This window comes from Orbicella franksi, chromosome 3, assembly GCF_964199315.1.
Source record: "Orbicella franksi chromosome 3, jaOrbFran1.1, whole genome shotgun sequence".
NCBI classification, from domain to species: domain Eukaryota; kingdom Metazoa; phylum Cnidaria; class Anthozoa; order Scleractinia; family Merulinidae; genus Orbicella; species Orbicella franksi.
The window spans coordinates 30,176,905-30,197,707 of record NC_138147.1 but is presented as its reverse complement, the minus strand read 5'-3'; the positions used below and the strand labels follow the sequence as shown (position 1 = coordinate 30,197,707).

The 20,803-nt window shown below is 39.2% G+C and overlaps 1 protein-coding gene across 1 annotated transcript; it reads left to right on the top strand.

Moving 5' to 3' along the window:
• Positions 1-259: 259 nt before the first annotated feature.
• On the top strand, positions 260-19,947 carry LOC145482507 (uncharacterized). The gene is made up of 7 exons (XM_081461108.1): positions 260-1,518; positions 7,008-7,085; positions 8,284-9,266; positions 9,825-9,874; positions 12,648-12,982; positions 15,629-15,706; positions 16,916-19,947. Exons 1-7 carry the CDS (start codon positions 1,197-1,199, stop codon positions 17,899-17,901), a joined length of 2,832 nt encoding a protein of 943 aa, XP_081317234.1. The 5' UTR covers positions 260-1,196; the 3' UTR covers positions 17,902-19,947.
• The last annotated feature ends 856 nt before the right edge of the window (positions 19,948-20,803 follow it).

Here is a 20,803-nt window from a genome sequence, read left to right as displayed (position 1 = left end):
CGTGTTCATGAAAAATAGTGATTTGGATATAAGCGTCCTACCGTGAAGTATATTTGTGCTATCCAAATAAGCTTCATTGTTGAGAACGCAAAAGTCAGCTGAAATTAAAGTTTATATAAGTAACACCAAAACAATTCTTCTAGAAGAGAATGCTAATTCAATAAGCGATACATTTGGTTGAACAAGCGATATTTCCATACCGTAAACGAGAAAGTCCATTTTAAAACTTGTCCACAGTGTTCCGTGGCGCGGTTTTGGTTTATATCTGATAGAATCACGTGAGCCGAGTGGATAAGCTCACCACTGACCCTGAGGGACTCCTGCGGAAATTTAAACGCTTTTATTTTTCCCGTGCGAAAGTCGAATTTGAGTAATTCTGAGACTTGTTTTCCTTTCCTTCATTCATGTTTGTTGTTGTTGTTGTTGTTATTATTATTATTATTATTATATCAGTTTATATGTATTCAGGAAGACCTTTGATTCAGACCTTCTTGCAACCCGAAGGACGATATCATTGTTTCTAAGTCATTATCACCCTCTTAACCATCGGTCGAGTCTTCTTGATGCTTTTATTCCTTACCATTTTGATCTCTTTAAAGCTGTGTTTTGTAGGTTGGTTCTAAGTACAGAATTTTGCCGTTTAGTGAGGATGCGCTCGCGCTCCTCACTCGCTACCAGCTCCCGCTCTCGCCCTTTTGCTCACTCCCACGGTATTTCAGTAAGTAGTCATACTGTATCCAGCTGACAAAAATATTGACACCTAGGCAGAGGGCCACGTTTTCGATCACGAACTAGCATTTCGTTTACTTAAAGTATCTTTCCTAATATCCTAACCTCAATAGTACTTTGCACTAAAAAGGATTCTCTGGCTTTTCTGATAGAATCACGTGAGGAGTGGATAAGTTCAAGCGGGATTAGTGACATGCAACTAATCCCACGTGATTCAATCAATTCACTCTGCAGTGGAACAAAGGTCAACTAAGTAATCAGTAACTACTTTGTGTAACATTCACTCAATTGTCAAAGTCACTCGAATTGCTGATGACATCATCAGCCCAAGAGACTTGTGGGATTGGGGAAAAGTCCCGATAGGCGGGTAATACCCCGAAATATTAATTCAAACTTCCCTGTTAATTTCGGCAAAGAGTAGATTATTTGGCAAAGAAATGTGGCTCTTCTGAACATTCTCTAACACGATGGCAGCTCCCTACTACAAACACAGACTGAGAAAGTGTTATGCGGCGATTCTGCGAGATCTAGAACCGAAGAAACTCGTAAACATTCTTTATCAGGAAGAAGTTTTCGATGAGGACGACATGGCTGAAGTCAAATGCGAGAAGACGAGAAAAAAGCAAGCCGAGGTGCTCTTAGAGAAAGTAGAACGCCTGGGAGATAGCGAGGTAGCCATTGTTGTAGACTCTTTGCAACAAACTCAGCGGCATTTGTACAATTTGCTACAAATGCCAGTTCCGGGGGAGGCAGAGGCACGAATGCGATCTCAAGTGCAAGAGGGTTTAGGTTTGTGTACTGCATTCTTATCATAGATCATGACTAATAATATGGAAATCAATAACAAGTAATGCTTTAAGACAACAGCCAATTTGATGAAAGAACGTTTAGCAAGGGCGCAAGGGAGCTGGTAAGTATTCCTTAAAATAAGTAATCCCAACATGAAGCTATATGCGTAATGTCGGAAACGCTACAGTGTGGGGCCCAGTTCTCGGTCACTTTTTGTTCAGCGTTTATTTTTCGTGCCACAAATGAATCTGAATAAAAAGCAATTGTTTCCAAAGGTAGCTTGATTCCTTGTCTTCCGTTCTGCCGAGTTTTGTTTCGTCCTGCCGAGTTTTTCTGTGAGCACGTCGAGGTGACGCGAAGGTAGGTGAATTCGGTTTCCCCGAAAACTTGTTTGTTTACAGCTACTCGAATTACATGGTTTAATTCAAGTTTATATTTTGTCCGTTTAGAAAGCCCAAATGAGCCAATTCTTGGCATAAAGGACGTAGAGTGATAAAGCTATCTGTTAAACATAAACTTTTCCTGGCCTGTTTAATTCTTTGACCTAAACTCACTCCAATATTTCCTTAGTACTTTTGCATATTTGTCTATTCTCGGCCACCCTGCTCGCCTTCAACACTAAAAGCGCTCATAGTTTTGTGTGGAGTATTCGTCAGTCAGTCGGTCAGTTGTAAAAATAAAGTTGTAATGGGGTGGCATGTTGAAAACTTTGAGCTCTGACTTAACCCCGTTTTAAATACCCAACTCTTTTTTAGCCTCGCTTGACTGCACTTGAGAGAAAAACTAGGTGTGCAAAAAACTTCCTTTTCTAACATGAAACAAAGCTCTTTAAGGATAATTTGTGATCAAAATATCAAAACACAAGCCTTATAAGTGATTTAACAACAAAAAATGGTAATAAAGCGTTGTTTATTCTGAGGAATCGCGCGCACTCTTTTGTGGCCGACAACTGGGCCCGGTGGCCGACAACTGGGCCCACGAACGAAGCCTCCATTTTCGTTATTCCTCGGGAGAAAACAGCGTTGAGCAGTCAATAGCTCTACATGTGTAAACTGAATGCTGAAGCTAGTTGTGCGTGAAATTTTAAGTCCTTACGGCTATTCCAAGGTAAGAAGTACAAGTTTACGTTTTTTGTGGCCGAGAACTGGGCCCCATACTGTACAGGTGAGTAAGGGGGAGGAGGGAGGGAGGCAATTCCTCACAGTATCACAGATGCAAAACTAAAAAAAAAATTGAAATGCAGGAGATCCTTAATTTCACTTTCAGACCCTTGAAGAACATTTTTCAAATGGTAGAGCTTCACCGATTGGGCCAATCTCGTTCTCGGAGTCTTTGTTCCCCTTGACCAGCGGTCAGAAAACGAGAGCTCTGGGAGCAACCATTTTGAAATAACCGAATTCTGCCCATTCAGTTTCACTACGCAGTCTCAGATTTTCTTCATCTATGGTGCGCACCTGAAATGGTTGTTCCCAGAGCTCAGGTTTTCTGACTGCTGGTCAAGGGGAACAAAGACTCTGGGGACGAGATTGTGATTGGGCTGTATAGGTACAGTATGTGCCACAGGATAGGTAGCCTCTTATGCAGATGCTCTTTGGGATTGTCATGTAATCTTCCTCCTCCACAAACATCTGAAACAAACAGCACATTCCTTTCCCTTTGTTCGTTTAGATCAGCTGAAGATCACATCAAGCCTGTAAATAATTTTTGTCTATAGGCAGCTCATTTGTCAGGACAAGGACCAGTTTTGACCTGACAAAAAGCCAGTCTGGTCAGACAAAAAAAATTGTTTGTCGTTAAAAATTAAAAATACATTTGAGACATTTTGGTATTTTAGTGTAGACTCTTCACCAAAATATTGGTTGTAAATTCAAAAAGCTTATAAGTCAACTGAGTGTAAAATCGCTACTAGCACCAGCAAGGGGACCTTTACATTACTTCTGGTATTATTTTACCTGTTGAAAATTGACAAATTTACAAACGTTTATACCCCTAGTCACACAAGCGTTTCCAACATAACAAGTTTCCGAAGACATCTAAGGAAAACGGGAAAAGCAATGATTCAATCTCCTGCGTGGACATTCAGAGACTTGAAAATTGGCTGAAATGAATTCTTCAACTTTTCTGAAAGCAAGTTTCCTCTGGATGTTTTTGGGGTCAATTGAATAAAAAATTTGCATAATTATTTAAAATGTGGAATTGGAGGTGGTTGTGACTACAAAGCATGACTAGTCTGTACATTCATGCTTTTCACAAAAACATTTCTGTGGAACGGAAACTATATTTCAACCACACTGACAGACGTAAAAAAAACTATTAGAGTTAAGAATTAAACTGATTTTTGACCATACGGACTAGAAAAACATTTGGTTACGTTTTAGAGGTTTTAAAGTTTTTGAAAGCGATTACATTCAGATGAACGAAACGTGAGTATTTGGGCTATGTATTCAATTTCCATACTATTATAATCGGGTCAATGTATTACGACTGAAAATTAATTCCACAACACTTGGTAGCAACAAACAATGAGTAATTACATAAGACCTCAGTTTTTAGTAGTTTTTCAGATGAACGTAATTCAGACTAAATGGGGCTTCACGATCTTTCACAACGCCACCGCAAAATGCGTAAATTAACATGTGGGGATAGTGGCACTGATGTGATGTGTTTACAATTCAACATAATTATAACATTTGAGATGACGCACTGCATGTGATAAAATTCTTAGAATTGGAATAAAAACAAAACCAATGACAAAGCTTTTTTGCGTAGTATTGTGTGGCAGTATAACAAAATAACTTGTCCCATATTTGGCCACAAACTTCCAGTTAAAATATTTTTCATTTTAGCAGAAATGCCCGGTCAGAGTGTCCGACTAGGCTAAGCTTTTACCTGTCAAAACCTCAAATTTACCGGACAATTGTCCGATGACCAACTGTTATTTGCAGGCTTGTCACATGGAAATTACTTTAGAGCCAATCAGTGCTGGCTCATTGTGTAATAAAAAGCTAATCATAAACTGAACAGGCTCCCTTGGGGCATGCATACTATCCATCCTTGGGGTGAGAACTACAATGCGAACTGTTGCATGTCATATCAGCAGTAACGCTTTCAACGTAAATACGCAATTTTTCAAATGGCGGGTTTAATCCAGTCCAAGTTTGTAGATTTACGACCCTTCATCTTTTTCACAGCAAAATACACACACTGGATGAAAGGCCATGCTAGTATTTTGGGCTCTTGTGATCACTTGTCAAGTTGCTGCAGGCCTCCAGGATTTAAGAGGAACTAGGCAAATGAATGTCTGCTTACTATCTTGTCCATCTATTTCTTTGTATATTAGCATACTCTATAGCTTCTTGCTGATAAGGTATAAATTTAAATTGACAGTAATGTCCACTTAGTCATTAAAAGGCCATGATGGTATCCGATGAAGTCTCTTGCAAAATTTGGGTCCAAATTTCCCTGCCTAGATTAGGAAGTGCGCTGTGGTTGGGTTAAGTAAATAACCCTGTGTTTCAGCAGACATTGCTGGGGGAGGAAGATTGCGTGACAATCCCAAAGAGTGTCTGCATAAGAGATTACAGGATAGGGTATGGTTTTTGAGGTTCCTGATTCTCTAATAGGGTATCATTGTTGCCCCTGTTGGCATTGTGTTCCCCTTGTGATCCTTAGATAGGGTACCTAAATTGTATTATTAGCTAACATTCCTGTGCACAAATACCCAGCTTAATGAAAAGCAAATTAAATGCTTGATGCTTAGCTTCCAATGTTACAGAAACAAAATAAAGTTCACCTGCCCATACCATTCTTAGTTTTTGTTTTTCCCTTGGTTAGGGTATCAATTTTCGTTTGCTTCATCCCATAGGGTCAGGATTTAAGACCCCTTCATGGCACGCGCCTAGCTTAATGTTGCCCGTATACCTTTAGAGCACCCTTAGAAGTGTCTTGCGTCCAAGGAATGTAGCGCTTCAGGTTTAAACTGTAGATACCTAAACCCCCATATCAAATTAAAGCTTATAGAGCTGGGTATCACTCTATACCAAGAATTTTGAAGTAAAATGAATTGTTGAATTTTCACAACCTCTAATTGTTAACATCCAAATAATCTTTTGGATCCCTTTTGAAAGCTACAAGTCAAAGGGAATTTGTTTGTTTGCCCTCAGATTTGGACAGTAGTTAGTTTGAAATATAAACAACAAAAACCTGTCACTCTGCAATTTTTTTTATTTCCAGATATTTTTCTCCCAGGGTTATTTTTCTACAGTCAGTCCATATTATTTTAATCCTATTTTGAAAATGTTCTGTAGCTTTTCACTGAAATTGCATATGGCAAATCGCAGGCTACACAGTTTTTTAGTGCTTTGAGTCCAGAAACTGAGGAACAAATTAAATAAGTGGGGAAAACAAAATTTAATTCAACGTGAAGCTTTCAAAAGGTGATTCAGATGCTCACATTTAAAGACAATTTTTGGTACAGTTTGATAGCCAGGTCCACTTAGCCCATATGCAGACTTTACCTTACATATGTATGAGCTACACTGAGGTATTTGTTGACTCTGCTGCTCTTAATATTTATGTTGTATTTCAGTTACAAAATAGTACCTAAAAGTAATTAATCTTACAAAAACATAGGTAAAAATTAATTTTACTTATTATAAAAAATACTTATCAGCAGAATTATCCAATTACAAGAGATTATCAGTCAACAGTCGAGACAATTCAGTATTTCCTGTAATGGTATCTATAGATAAAATTTTCAATTGGGATTTGTTCTCTGCATGCTTATTTGTCACATGATCAGTGTGCAATCACGTGGGTGTCCAATTACAGGTATCCAATTTGAACTTTTTTTAATTGGATACCCACGTGATTCTCATGTCAATTATGCACGCTTTAATGGCTTCCTTCGTAATGTTTCCGACAGTTTTTAAAACTTATGGAAAGAACCACTGACTTTTTTGCTCAAAACAAGTTCTCCAAAGACTTTATTAATTTCAAAATTTGTTATAAATACAATTAATTAGTAATAGACCAATTTCAATATATTAAAATTCAGCCCAACACAATAGACCTCAGCACGAGGCTCTGAGCAATAAACCCCACAAACTCTGTAGTTATTCCCTAGAGCCTCGTACTGGGGTCTACTGTTTTAGGCTGAATTTTAATATATCGAAATTGGTTTATTGGACCTCATGTCGTACAATTCAGGGAGTAATCATGCTTGTAATTTCAAATCAACCTCGCGCTTCACGCTCATCCGATTTGAAATTACTTGAGTGATTACTCCCTGAATTATACTCCACTCAGTCCAATTGCTATTACTTAATCTCCTCTGATTGGCACACTAGGCTAATTAGTTTTCAGAGTGAGTGTTTTGAGAAATATCACCGTGCTCCCCTCAAATTAGCAATGTCAAAAAACTTGCAGAGCTTTGTGGTGCTTTTTCATGTAAGTACAACTGTAGTCTTGAAAAAAAGTTTTTTTTGCAGGGTCAAGAATGCGAAATCTTACAAGTGGCATGACTAACTTGCACATGTACCAAGAACCTGCATCTTGTGGTCCCAAAGGTATTTTATGAGCTGTTTTTTAATTCTTTTCTTTTGACCATGCATTTGAGGTGTCTTCCTATGGAGATCGAATGAGTTTATAGGTTGCCATAATTCAGCCAGTTCCCAGATTGTGGTTCGTGAGCTGCAATTGGCACTTGTGTTTAGACAATTATATTATGAACTGAGTTAATAATAAAACTGAATTCTAGTTGTTTAATGTTCTTAGCCTGGTATCACTTAAGCCCCAAACTTCATCAGAGGCTCACAGACATTTTGAAATCCGTGATACATGTTTATATCATTTTGTTGTCATGTACCGTTGTTTTAATTGTCCAGTTGAAAATAATTTTCATTAATCTTGATTTATGATTATCACTTGAGTAAGGCATGACGAAAGTTTGGTGACCAGGGGCTCGTTTCTTAAATGCCCTGTAAAGGGGAGACGCGGTGGCCTCATGGTTAGTGCGCTCGTCTCCGGATCGAGCGGTCCGGGTGCGAGCCCTGGCCGGGGACATTGTGTTGTGTTCTTGGGCAAGACACTTTACTCTCACAGTGCCTCTCTTCACCCAGGTGTATAAATGGGTACTGGCGAACTTAATGCTGGGGGTAACCCTGCGATGGACTAGCATCCCATCCAGGGGGGAGTAGAAATACTCCTAGTCGCCTCATGCTACAGAAACCGGGATAAGCTCCGGCCTGATGGGCCACTTGGCTCGCATGCAGGCTTTACCTATATCTAAAAACGGAGAAGTGTATGCGCCTGAAACTTCTTGTATGAAGGGAACTTCTCTTCATATTAAAAACATGTGAACAAAACAGCTCTCTTATCAAGATTTTGCTATGGCTTTACGGGCCCGAAACGTTTCCGGGGCTTTCGGGAAACAGGCCCCCAGTTTAAACATTCAACTTGTGTTGTTGTCATGGGCAACTGGCTCCATTTCCAGTGGCAACTTGTCAGCCTTTGATGTCACTGGCAGCAAAGTCTGAGAAATTGCAGGTGATGATATTGTTACCATAATTGGAAACATGGAAAGTTGCCTGTGGCAACACCATAATTTTATGTGCAAAACTTCATCACCAAAGCTCCGTCCCACTTTACTCAACTGATAATCGTAACATCTACTGCATGCTTCAAATGTATGATCAAATTCTGTAAATAATTTTAGGGTTTGCAGTGCACCTTCACTGATTTCTGCATATTAATATATTTTTACAGCTCTAAGCCCAACAGCAACTGAACATCCTCCACAGCTTGGTAACACAGAAACAGGTGCTGTTTATAGTCAGACTTCAGAGGATCATTTTCACCCACCACCTGGAGATGAAGCGGCCCCCTTTGTTAAGCCAACGGACCTGACGAAAATTCTCCATCACAACAGGCCAGAATCTGATCTGGTGTACCCCATGAAATCAAAACCCAGAGGAATAACATTGATCATAAACAATGAGGTGTTTAACCATAGCACTGAATCCACACAGAAAGAGCAAGAACAAGAAAAATTGGATGTACGACTTGGGTCAAACGAAGATGTTGAAGCACTCGAGAAGTTGTTTGAAGCACTGGATTTTAAAGTGAAAATTGAAAGAAATAAGGGAAGAAAAGAGATTTTAGAGATATTAGATGACATTGCTCAATATGATCACACACACTATGACTGCTTTGTTTTATGGCTTATGAGTCATGGCCAAGATGGTCAATTCTATGGGTCCGATGGAGAGACAGTTCCCATTGAGTCTGTGCGAGACTTTTTGAGTAGTACAGAATGTCCAACGTTAAAGGGAAAGCCAAAAATCATTTTTATTCAGGCATGCAGAGGTCCCCGTAAAGAACAAGGTGTTGTAGCTGATGCTCCACAGAGCCCCACCGAGCAAGGCCGGGAACCATCAACTAATGACAGTGAAGAGAGCAGTGACAGAGACTTTAACTTTAAACTTAGTAAGGCTATTCCAGTGCATGCAGATATTTTGATTGCAAATTCGACTATCAGTGGCTATGCATCATTCAGAAATCCACGTCAAGGAAGCCGTTTTGTCCGCTGTATTGTGGAGGTTTTTTGTGAGCATGCATGCCATGAGGATCTGCTTAGCATGCTCACTATGGTGAATCAGAGGATCAGCGAAATGGGTGAAATTACGACAAAGCAAGTGTCAGAGCCGGCATATACCTTGACAAAAAAGTTATTCTTTTGGCCTGGACTGTAATGAACAGGTCATTGCAGTATGCACTGGTTTACTTTTTAGAAACTCTTACTGTGCATGTAACTCATGATAGTTTCTGAGTAGCTTGTTAATTTGGAGGGAAACTGCTTCAACATACACGTACCATATTAAAAATAGTGTAGCAAGATTCATGTACCATTAGAAGCAATAGTTTTGATCTTGAGAGCCCCTATTGTTACAGTTCACAAGTTAAAGTATTTGTTGTTGTGTATTTATAATAAGAACTGTGTCACCTCCAGATGTTTATGTGCAAATAGCACCCTGTCTCTTATAAGCACCCATCACCAGTAAGTACTCCAGGTGTTAAATTGAATCATGACCATAAGTTTTTGTCTTGTAGAGACATCAAGCTCAGTTGAGCTGAAATTTAGAGAATTTTGTACCATTATGATCAAAAGCAAGTCAAATTTGGCCAAACCAGAAATGTCTGCAGGCCGAGAAAAGATGACTTCTCTGGCCTTAGCATAATTATACTAATTTCATAATGTATGAAATCTGCAAGCGTTAATGCATAGTTTACACTTTATTTGTAAACAGGAAATACCTGATATTGGTTTTGCCATTGAAGCAAATACTGATACAACTTTGTAAATTATAGAAGAATTTTGAAAAATGTCATGTTGCGATGTAGAGTAAAACGGTAAAATTTTATGTATCCTGGTTACTATAAATGACATTGCAATGTTTAAAATGAGGAAAGTGCGGGTAGGGAGGCCTAATGGTTAGTAACCAGGACTTCAGGTTTAAGGCCTTGCCAGGGTCATTGAGTTGTGTTCCCAGGCAAGACACTTTATTTTCAGTGCCTCTCTCCATCCAGATGTAGGAATGGGTACCTGTAAATTAAATGCTAAAGGTAGCCTTATGTGGTGTAGACCGCACTTCGGCCGCTTTGATCTACCAACGCTTCCATGGTCACTAATAAGTAAAGTCCATCTATTAAAGTACATTTTACCTCTTCACACTCAAAGTAAGTTCCAAGTGCACTTAAATTATACTTACAATTCAAGCTCTGGTAGGAAGCCAACAATTATGAATGAAATTACAATATTATATAATGGTGGATGTCGCAACACATATTTCGAAACTAAAAGGAGTGGCGGAAATGACGAACAAAACAAACTAAATAAAGTAAAAATAAAATGGGTCTACTTAGGTTACAAGTTTCATGATTTATCGCGTCTGTAAATACCGTGGGGCTCTAAAGACCCCGCTACATCTATTAACGAGTAGTTCCGAACGGAAAGTGCAAAGTCAGCAGACTTCACTTAATGGCAGCAGTGAGGCTAACATCTAGAATGCTGCATAATAATAAACAGGTGAACGACACTAAGATCGTGTTTAGGGCTTGCCACAAGTTGCTCGAGATTTCCCAAAAAGTTGTCCGAAAGTTCTCAAAAAGTTGCTCAAAAGTTGCCTTTGGTGACGAAAGTTGCTAGAAAGCCAAAACATTTCGTTTCTCTCTTCTTTTATTTGGTCTGATGCAAAAAATATGCAATCTCTGCAACAAAAGTAACATTTCTAAGCATTTTTGTGCAATTTTGTGTTGTAACCCGCAGCGTCACTAAATAAATTTGTTCACAATACGTATGAGTAAATACTACGCATCAATATCAAAACTTTTTAAAAATCTTTTAAATTTTTTTAACAAAAATGAAAAAAAAATGTAAAAAAATTAAAGAAATTCACAAGTTGTCTACTGAAACATTGTAAACTATGGAAGTATACATGGCCAATTACAGCACTAAAAGCTGCTCCGATATCTAGAAAACTAGAAATTGCTCAGTGTGCAAAACGTTGCTCGAAACAAAAAAAGTTGTTCGAAATACGAAAAGTTGCCAAAAAGTTGCCGAGCAACTTATGGCAAGCCCTAATCGTGTTCATGAAAAATAGTGATTTGGATATAAGCGTCCTACCGTGAAGTATATTTGTGCTATCCAAATAAGCTTCATTGTTGAGAACGCAAAAGTCAGCTGAAATTAAAGTTTATATAAGTAACACCAAAACAATTCTTCTAGAAGAGAATGCTAATTCAATAAGCGATACATTTGGTTGAACAAGCGATATTTCCATACCGTAGACGAGAAAGTCCATCTTAAAACTTGTCCACAGAGTTCCGAGGCGCGGTTTTGGTTTATATCTGATAGAATCACGTGAGCCGAGTGGATAAGCTCACCACTGACCCTGAGGGACTGCTGCGGAAATTTAAACGCTTTTATTTTTCCCGTACGAAAGTCGAATTTGAGTAATTCTGAGACTTGTTTTCCTTTTCTTCATTCATGTTTGTTGTTGTTGTTGTTGTTGTTGTTGTTGTTATTATTATTATTATTATTATATCAGTTTATATGTATTCAGGAAGACCTTTGATTCAGACCTTCTTGCAACCCGAAGGACGATATCATTGTTTCTAAGTCATTATCACCCTCTTAACCATCGGTCGAGTCTTCTTGATGCTTTTATTCCTTACCATTTCGATCTCTTTTTAAAAGCTGTGCTTTGTAGGTTGGTTCTAAGTACAGAATTTTGCCGTTTAGTGTGGATGCGCTCGCGCTCCTCACTCGCTACCAGCTCCCGCTCTCGCCCTTTTGCTCACTCCCACGGTATTTCAGTAAGTAGTCATACTGTATCCAGCTGACAAAAATATTGACACCTAGGCAGAGGGCCACGTTTTCGATCACGAACTAGCATTTCGTTTACTTGAAGTATCTTCCCTAATATCCTAACCTCAATAGTACTTTGGACTAAAAAGGATTCTCTGGCTTTTCTGATAGAATCACGTGAGGAGTGGATAAGTTCAAACGGGATTAGTGACATGCAACTAATCCCACGTGATTCAATCAATTCACTCTGCAGTGGAACAAAGGTCAACTAAGTAATCAGTAACTACTTTGTGTAACGTTCCCTCAATTGATGTGAAGTTTATATGAAATAATTCATATATGAACTGCGGTAGTAGATGAAAGTGAAGAATGATCATCGCAGTTAATTTTCCAATTTAAGCAATTGGAAAGAAGAAGCCTGAAAAAATCAGGGCTTCAACGGGATTCGAACCCGTCACCTCCGCGAGCATCGCACCGGTATCGCGGAGGTCACGGGTTCGAATCCCGTTGAAGCCCTGATTTTTTCAGGCTTCTTCTTTCCAATTGCTTAAATTGGAAAATTAACTGCGATGATCATTCTTCACTTTCGTTCCCTCAATTGTCAAAGTCACTCGAATTGCTCATGACATCATCAGCCCAAGAGACTTGTGGGATATGGGAAAAATCCCGATAGGCGGGGAATACCCCGAAATGTTAATTCAAACTTCCTGTTAATTTCGGCAAGGAGTAGATTATTTGGCAAAGAAATGTGGCTCTTCTGAAGATTCTCTAACACGATGGCAGCTCCCTACTACAAACACAGACTGAGAAAGTGTTATGCGGCGATTCTGCGAGATCTAGAACCAAAGAAACTCGTAAACATTCTTTATCAGGAAGAAGTTTTCGATGAGGACGACATGGCTGACGTCAAATGCGAGAAGACGAGAAAAAAGCAAGCCGAGGTGCTCTTAGAGAAAGTAAAACTCCTGGGAGATAGTGAGGTAGCCATTGTTGTAGACTCTTTGCAACAAACTCAGCGACATTTGTACAATATGCTACAAAGGCCATTTCCGGGGGAGGAAGATGCACGAATGCGATCTCAAGTGCAAGAGGGTTTAGGTTTGTGTACTGCATTCTTATCATAGATCATGACTAATGGTATGGAAATCAATAACAAGTAATGCTTTAAGGCAACAGCCAATTTGATGAAAGAACGTTTAGCAAGGGAGCAAGGGAGCTGATGAGTATTCCTTAAAATAAGTAATCCCAACGTGGAGCTACATGTACTGTATATTCGTAATCCCGGAAACGCTACAGGTGAGGAAGGCGGGGGGGGGGGGGGGGGAGGGAGGCAATTCCTCACAGTATCACAGATGCAATTGTTCAAACGGTAGAACTTCACCGATTGCGCCAATCTCATTCCCAGAGTCTTCGTTCCCCATGACCAGCGGTTGGAAAACCAGAGCTCTGAGAGCAACCATTTTGAAATAACCAAATTCTGCCCATCCAGTTTCACTATGCTGTCTCAGATTTTCTTCATCTATAACACACACCTGAAATGGTTGTTCCCAGAGCTCTCATTTTGCAACAGCTGGTCTAGGGGAACAAAAACTCTGGGAACGAGATTGCCATTGGGCTATATAGGTATGTGCCACAGGATAGGTAGCCTCTCATGCAGATACTCTTTGGGATCGTCAGGTAATCTTCCTCCCCCACAAACATCTGCTGAAACAAACAGCACATTCCTTTCCCTTTGTTCATTTAGATCAGCTGGAGATTGCATAGAAATTACTTGAGAGCCAATCAGTGCTGGCTCATTGTGTAATAAAAAGCTAATTATTAACTGAATAGGCCTACTTGGGGCATGGATACTATCCATGCTTGGAGCGAGAACTACAATGCGAACTGTTGCATGTCAAAGTGAATATGCAATTTTTCAAATCCTGGGTCTAATTCAGTCCGAGTTTGTAGATTTTTGATCCTTCATCTTTTTCATGGCGAAATACACTATAGTTTCTTGAGGGAGATTTAAACAGAGCATCGTAAATGTTTCACACACTGGATGAAGGGCCACTCTAGTATTGTGGGGTCTTGTGATCACTTCTGAAGTTGCTGCAGGCCTCCAAGATTTAAGAGGAACTAGCCAAATGAATGTCTGTGCACTGACACGTCCATTATTTCTTCACGTGTTAGTATACTCTATAGCTTCTTGCCAGTAAGGTATCAATTTAAATTGACAGTAATGTCCACATACTCATTAAAAGGCCATGATGGTATCCGTTGAAGTCTCTTGCAAAATTACTCTGGGTCCAAAGTGTGCTGTGATTGTGTTAAGTAAATACAGTATTTACTCGATTAAACACTGCAGCGTTTATTTAATTTTTTGTGATTTGAGTGCAGCGTTTATTCGAGGGCGGTGTTTATATGAGGGCGGCGTTTATAAATCCAATTTATTTCTTGCAAACAATAGTATGGTAAGGGCATTGAAAGAGCACTGAAGTGTACTCACTTCAAACTAAAAAACATTGTTATCCTCGAAGGCAAATTTCTTAAGCTTGTGTAAGCTGAACTGCCATATATTGGTCTTGTGTTTCAATTATATTCCTTCGAGCTTTGAATGTATTGATATCAAAACATTGTTACAATCAAGGAAAATATATTTTTTAGGCTTGCTCAAACTTGATTATTACCGCAGTCGCTTTTTGGGTTTATTAAATATTAAAATAAATGCGCAGTGTTTATTCAAGGGCGGCATTTATTAACATTTTTGCTCTAAAATTTGGCGTTTATTCGAGGGCAGTGTTTATTTGAGGGCAGCATTTAATCAGGTAAATATGGTTACCCTGTGTTTCTGCAGATGTTTGTGGGGAAGGAAGATTGCATGACAAACCCAAAGAGTGTCTGCATAGGGGGCTACAGGAAAGGGTTCAAATGTGTTGTTGTTTATAGTGGTCAATGCGCTTAGCTACACCTAGGTAGTTCACAGGCATGCCACTTAAAATGAAAGAAACAAATATATCAACTAAAGGTAATAGGCTTAAAAATCCCAACCGGCAGGAGGCAGACCAGTGGGCTATTTACAAGCATGACCCAGGAGTCAAACTAGGGTCTACCGAGAAACAACTCCAGCTAAGTGGTCTGAACAGGACTTGAACCCGCAACCTCCAGATTTCAAGTCCGGTGCCCTTACCACTCGGCCACACTTCCTCCATAGGGTATGGTTCCTGATTCTTAAATAGGGTATTATTTTTGCCCCTGTTGTGATCTTTAGATAGGGTAGCTAAATTGTTAAGCTAAAATTCCAGTGCATAAATGCCCAGCTTAATGAAAAACAAATTAAATGCTTGATGCTTAGGTTCTATGTTACAGAAACAAAATAAACTAAGTTGACCTGCCCATACCATTCTTAACTTTTTTTTCCCTTGAATGGGGTATTAATTTTTGTTTGCTTCATCCCATAAGGTCAGGATTTAAGACCCCTTCATGGCACACACCTGTCTTAAGGTTACTGTATACCTTTAGAACACCTTTCGAGGTGTCTTGCGTCCAAGGGATGTAGCACTTCAGGTTTAAACTCTAGATACCTAAACCCTGTATCAAATTAAAGCTTATACAGCTGGCTATCACTCTATACCAAGGATTTTGAAACAAAATGAATTATTGAATTTGTTCCCCTCAAATTAGCAATGTCAAGAAACTTGCAGAGCTTTGTGGTGCTTTTTCATGTAAATACAACAGTAGTCTTGATTCAAAGTTTTTTTGCAGGGTCAAGAATGGGAAATCTTACAAGTGGCATGACTAACTTGCACGTGCACCAAGAACCTGCTTCTTTTGTTCCCAAAGGTATTTTATAAGCTGTTTTTTAATTCTTTTCTTTTGACCATGCATTTGAGGTGTCTTTTCCTGTGGAGATGGAATGAGTTTATAGGTTGCCATAATTCAGCCAGTTCCCAGATTGTGGTTCGTGAGCTGCAATTGGCACTTGTGTTTAGACAATTATATTATGGACTGAGTAAATAATAAAACTGAATTCTAGTTGTTTAATGTTCTTAGCCTGGTATCACTTAAGCCCCAAACTTCATCAGAGGCTCACAGACATTTTGAAATCCGTGATACATGTTTATATCATTTTGTTGTCATGTACTGTTGTTTTAATTGTCCGGTTGAAAATAATTTTCATTAATCTTGTTTTATGATTATCACTTGAGTAAGGCGTGACAAAAGTTTGATGACCAGGGGCTCGTTTCTCGAAAGCCCCATAAAGGGGAGGCGCGGTGGCCTCATGGTTAGTGCGCTCGTCTCCGGATTGAGCTGTCCAGGTTTGAGCCCTGGCCGGGGACATTGTGTTGTGTTCTTGGGGAAGACACTTTATTCTCACAGTGCCTCTCTTCACCCAGGTGTATAAATGGGTACCGGCGAACTTAATGCTGGGGTTAACCCTGCGATGGACTAGCATCCCATCCAGGGGGAAGTAGAAATACTCCTAGTCGCTTCATGCTACAGAAACCGGGATAAGCTCCGGCCTGATGGGCCACTTGGCTCGCATGCAGACTTTACCTATATCTAAAAACAGAGAAGTGTATGCACCTGAAACTTCTTGTATGAAGGGAACTTCTCTTCATATTAAGAATATGTGAATAAAACAGCTCTCTTATCGTAAGGTTCAAGATTTTGCTATGGCTTTACGGGCCCAAAAAGTTTCTGGGGCTTTCGAGAAACGGGCCCGCGGTTTAAACATTCAACTTGTGTGGTTGTCATGGGCAACTGGCTCCATTTCCAGTGGCAACTTGTCAGCCTTTGATGTCACTGGCAGCGAAGTCTGAGAAATTGCAGGTGACGATATTGTTACCATAATTGGAAGCATGGAAAGTTGCCTGTGGCAACACCATAATTTTATGCACAAAACTTCATCACCAAAGCTCTGTCCCACCTTACTCAACTGATAATCATAGCATCAACTGCATGCTTCAAATGTGTGATCAAATTCTGTAAATAATTTTAGGGTTTGCAGTGCACCTTTACTGATTTCTACATATTAATATATTTTTACAGCTCTAAGCCCAACAGCAACTGAACATCCTCCACAACTTGGTAACACAGAAACAGGTGCTGTTTATAGTCAGACTTCAGAGGATCATTTTCACCCACCACCTGGAGATGAAGCGGCCCCCTTTGTTAAACCAACGGACCTGACGAAAATTCTCCATCACAACAGGCCAGAATCTGATCTGGTGTACCCCATGAAATCAAAACCCAGAGGAATAACATTGATCATAAACAATGAGGTGTTTAACCGTAGAACTGAATCCACACAGAAAGAGCAAGAACAAGAAAGGTTGGATGTACGACTTGGGTCAAACGAAGATGTTGCAGCACTCGAAAAGTTGTTTGAAGCACTGGATTTTAAAGTGAAAACTGAAAGAAATAAAGGAGGACAAGAGATTTTGAACTTATTATGTGACATCTCTCAATACGATCACAAAGACTATGACTGCTTTGTTTTATGGCTTATGAGTCATGGCCAGGATGGTCAGTTCTATGGGGCCGATGGAAAGACGGTTTTCATTGAGTCTGTGCGAGACATTTTCAGTAGTAAAAGATGTTTGACGTTGAAGGGAAAGCCAAAAATCATTTTTATTCAGGCATGCAGAGGTCAAGAACAAGGACAAGGTGTAGTAGCTGATGCTCCACAGAGCCCCACTGAGCAAGGCCAGGAACCATCAACTAACGACAGTGAAGAGAGCAGTGACAAAGGCTTCAACTTTCAACTTAGTAAAACTATTCCAGAGCATGCAGATATTTTGATTGCAAATTCAACTATCAGTGGGTATGCATCATTCAGAAATCCACGTCAAGGAAGCCGTTTTGTCCGCTGTATTGTGGAGGTTTTTCGTGAGCATGCATGCCATGAGGATCTGCTTAGCATGCTCACAATGGTGAATCAGAGGATCGGCGAAATGGGTGAAATAAAGACAAAGCAAGTGTCAGAGCCGGCATATACCTTGACAAAAAAGTTATTCTTTTGGCCTGGACTGTAATGAATAGGTCATCCCAGTATGCACTGGTTTACTTTTTAAAAACTGTGTGACTGTAACTCATGATAGTTTCTGAGTAGCTTGTTAATTTGGAGGGAAACTGCTTCAACATACACGTACCATATTAAAAATAGTGTAGCAAGATTCATGTACCATTAGAAGCAATAGTTTTGATCTTGAGAGCCCCTATTGTTACAGTTCACAAGTTAAAGTATTTGTTGTTGTGTATTTATAATAAGAACTGTGTCACCTCCAGATGTTTATGTGCAAATAGCACCCTGTCTCTTATAAGCACCCATCACCAGTAAGTACTCCAGGTGTTAAATTGAATCATGACCATAAGTTTTTGTCTTGTAGAGACATCAAGCTCAGTTGAGCTGAAATTTAGAGAATTTTGTACCATTATGATCAAAAGCAAGTCAAATTTGGCCAAACCAGAAATGTCTGCAGGCCGAGAAAAGATGTATGAAATCTGCAAGTGTTAATGCATAGTTTACAACAACAACAACAACAACCACCATTTATTTGTACTCACAATTTATAAAATAATTACCATAAACATTAAATTAGTATAGAGTACTGCCTGCCCAAAATAACCATAAGGGCTAAAAAGAATGGGCAGACATTAAGTTACATAGATTATTTATACAGTTATCGGTCGGTAACACACTTACACACACTCACAAATATAAAGATACAAACAGAATGGAAACTTACAGCGGAACAGAATATATCCTTATGAATTAATTAAAACAATTGTAATATTTAATATGAATCAATAAAGTGTATTTTTAATTTCTTCTTTAATTGAAAATCAAGTAATTTTTTGTCAGACTCATCAAGAGAATTCCAGATTTTAGGTCCCTGATATCTAATGTTGAAGATCCTGAAATTAGTTCTGTACTTGTAAACAGGAAATACCTGATATAGGTTTTGCCATTGAAGCAAATACTGATATAACTTCTTTGTAAATTATACAAGAATTTTGAAAAATGTCATGTTGCGATGTAGAGTAAAACAGTAAAATTTTATGTATCCTGGTTACTATAAATGACATTGCAATGTTTAAAATGAGGAAAGTGTGGGTAGGGAGGCGTAATGGTTAGTAACCAGGACTTCAGGTTTAAGCCCTTGCCAGGGTCATTGAGTTGTGTTCCTAGGCAAGACACTTTACTTTCAGTACCTCTCTCCACCCAGGTGTATAAATGGGTACCTGTAAATTAAATGCTAAAGGGAGCCCTGTGATAGACTAGAATCCCATCCAAAGGAGAATAGGAAAACTCTTAGTTACTTCATGCTATGGAAATCAGATTTAAGGGCAAGACAGGCCTAGACTTTACCATAGTGATAGGGTAGTAAAGTGAAGAACCATTATCCCCTTGCCTGCCATGCTTGCACTCTTGACCGGTTCTTACACAGTTATTTTTGTGTGGGATACCTGTGGCAATTCCCACACTTTTGTCATTGGCTCATGTCCGTTAGTGTAAATGAGTTTGTATCCCACACATATGTACCCCTTGGGTATCTATTTTTGATGTTTACCAGAGCGTAGGTGAGAAAATAGAGATGCCCTGTGACAGTACAGTTTATTTTGCTTTTTTGTTTTGTTTTGTTTCTTTTTTTGTTTGTTTGTTTTTGTTTTGTTTTGGTTGTTTTTTGTTTGTTTGTTTGTTTTTTTCATTTTCCCTTTTGAATCAGTCTGAAGTGTTGGCATATTTTGTTTGAACAAGAGTATTTTCAGACGGACAGATCTGTTGATATCTCAGTAAACCAACTTATTTTCTTGTAATTAATGCAGGTGTTCCTAGCAATAAAATAGAAATTTAAATTACCAAGCCTAAAAGTAGCAGCACCATTTTTGTTCTAAATGGCCCTCACAGGGGCTTATTAATGATATAATGTTATATTGCTATTTTGGTGTCACATTTACATGTAGTGAGGGTCATTAGAAGGTAGAGCTTAAGTTTGTTTTAAATTTAGCTACACTTGATTGTGATTGTGAAGTGCTGTATGTGATGTTTAGAGTAAATTAAGCTATTGAAAAATAAATTCAAAAGCAAGTGACTCCTTGAGATTGTAAAGCTGTGGCATACTGATCACAATGGTTAAGATTAACCCCATACAACTTCCAGACAGGTGTGAACTATAACACCAAATGTTATGCTGAAAAACAATAAGCATGGAGCATTAAGGTCTATCAGGAAAGTAATAACTATAAGAACATTAGCACACTGCTCAACTAATTAATTTCTAAATATGGCAGGGGTGTTCATCATCAAATTTTGAAAAGAACCCTTCTATGTATTATGACCGAAATTTCCAGTGGGGCTCGATGTCCTTGGCCTCCAACCCAACCCCCTACAACCCAACTCCCACCCCCTCCCCCCACCCCAACTCCCCTACTATCACCACCACCACCCTCCAGCAGGCCTAATGTGACATCTTTCTGCCCTTCAGTTATTTTCACCCAGCAAAGCTTCTAATATGTTCATAACCCTGTTATGTTCACAGGAAAATGCAATATGTCACAATAAATATGAGCTTTTTAGGTAAAAATCTTTTACGGCTTAAATTTATGAGCGTGGCTGTAGCTAAGACTATGCTTAAATTTGTTCAGTGTGGTCCAAACTTTGTTGTTGCTGCAGCTTTTCAAAAATACCCCCCCCCCCCCCCAACAAAAAAAAAACAGACAGTTAATTCCAAAATAACACACGCAGTTTCAAACCAAAAGAGCTTCTCGAGGAACCTTACAGTAGGAATTTGTCGATGGAAGCACGTTGAACCGCCTGAAACTCCATGTGAGAAAAGGTGTCAAAGCGCTATGACAAATGGTAGAATTTTACATGAAGGAGATACTGTTCAAACCCATGATGCTCTTCCAGAATCTCTTTGTTACGTATATATT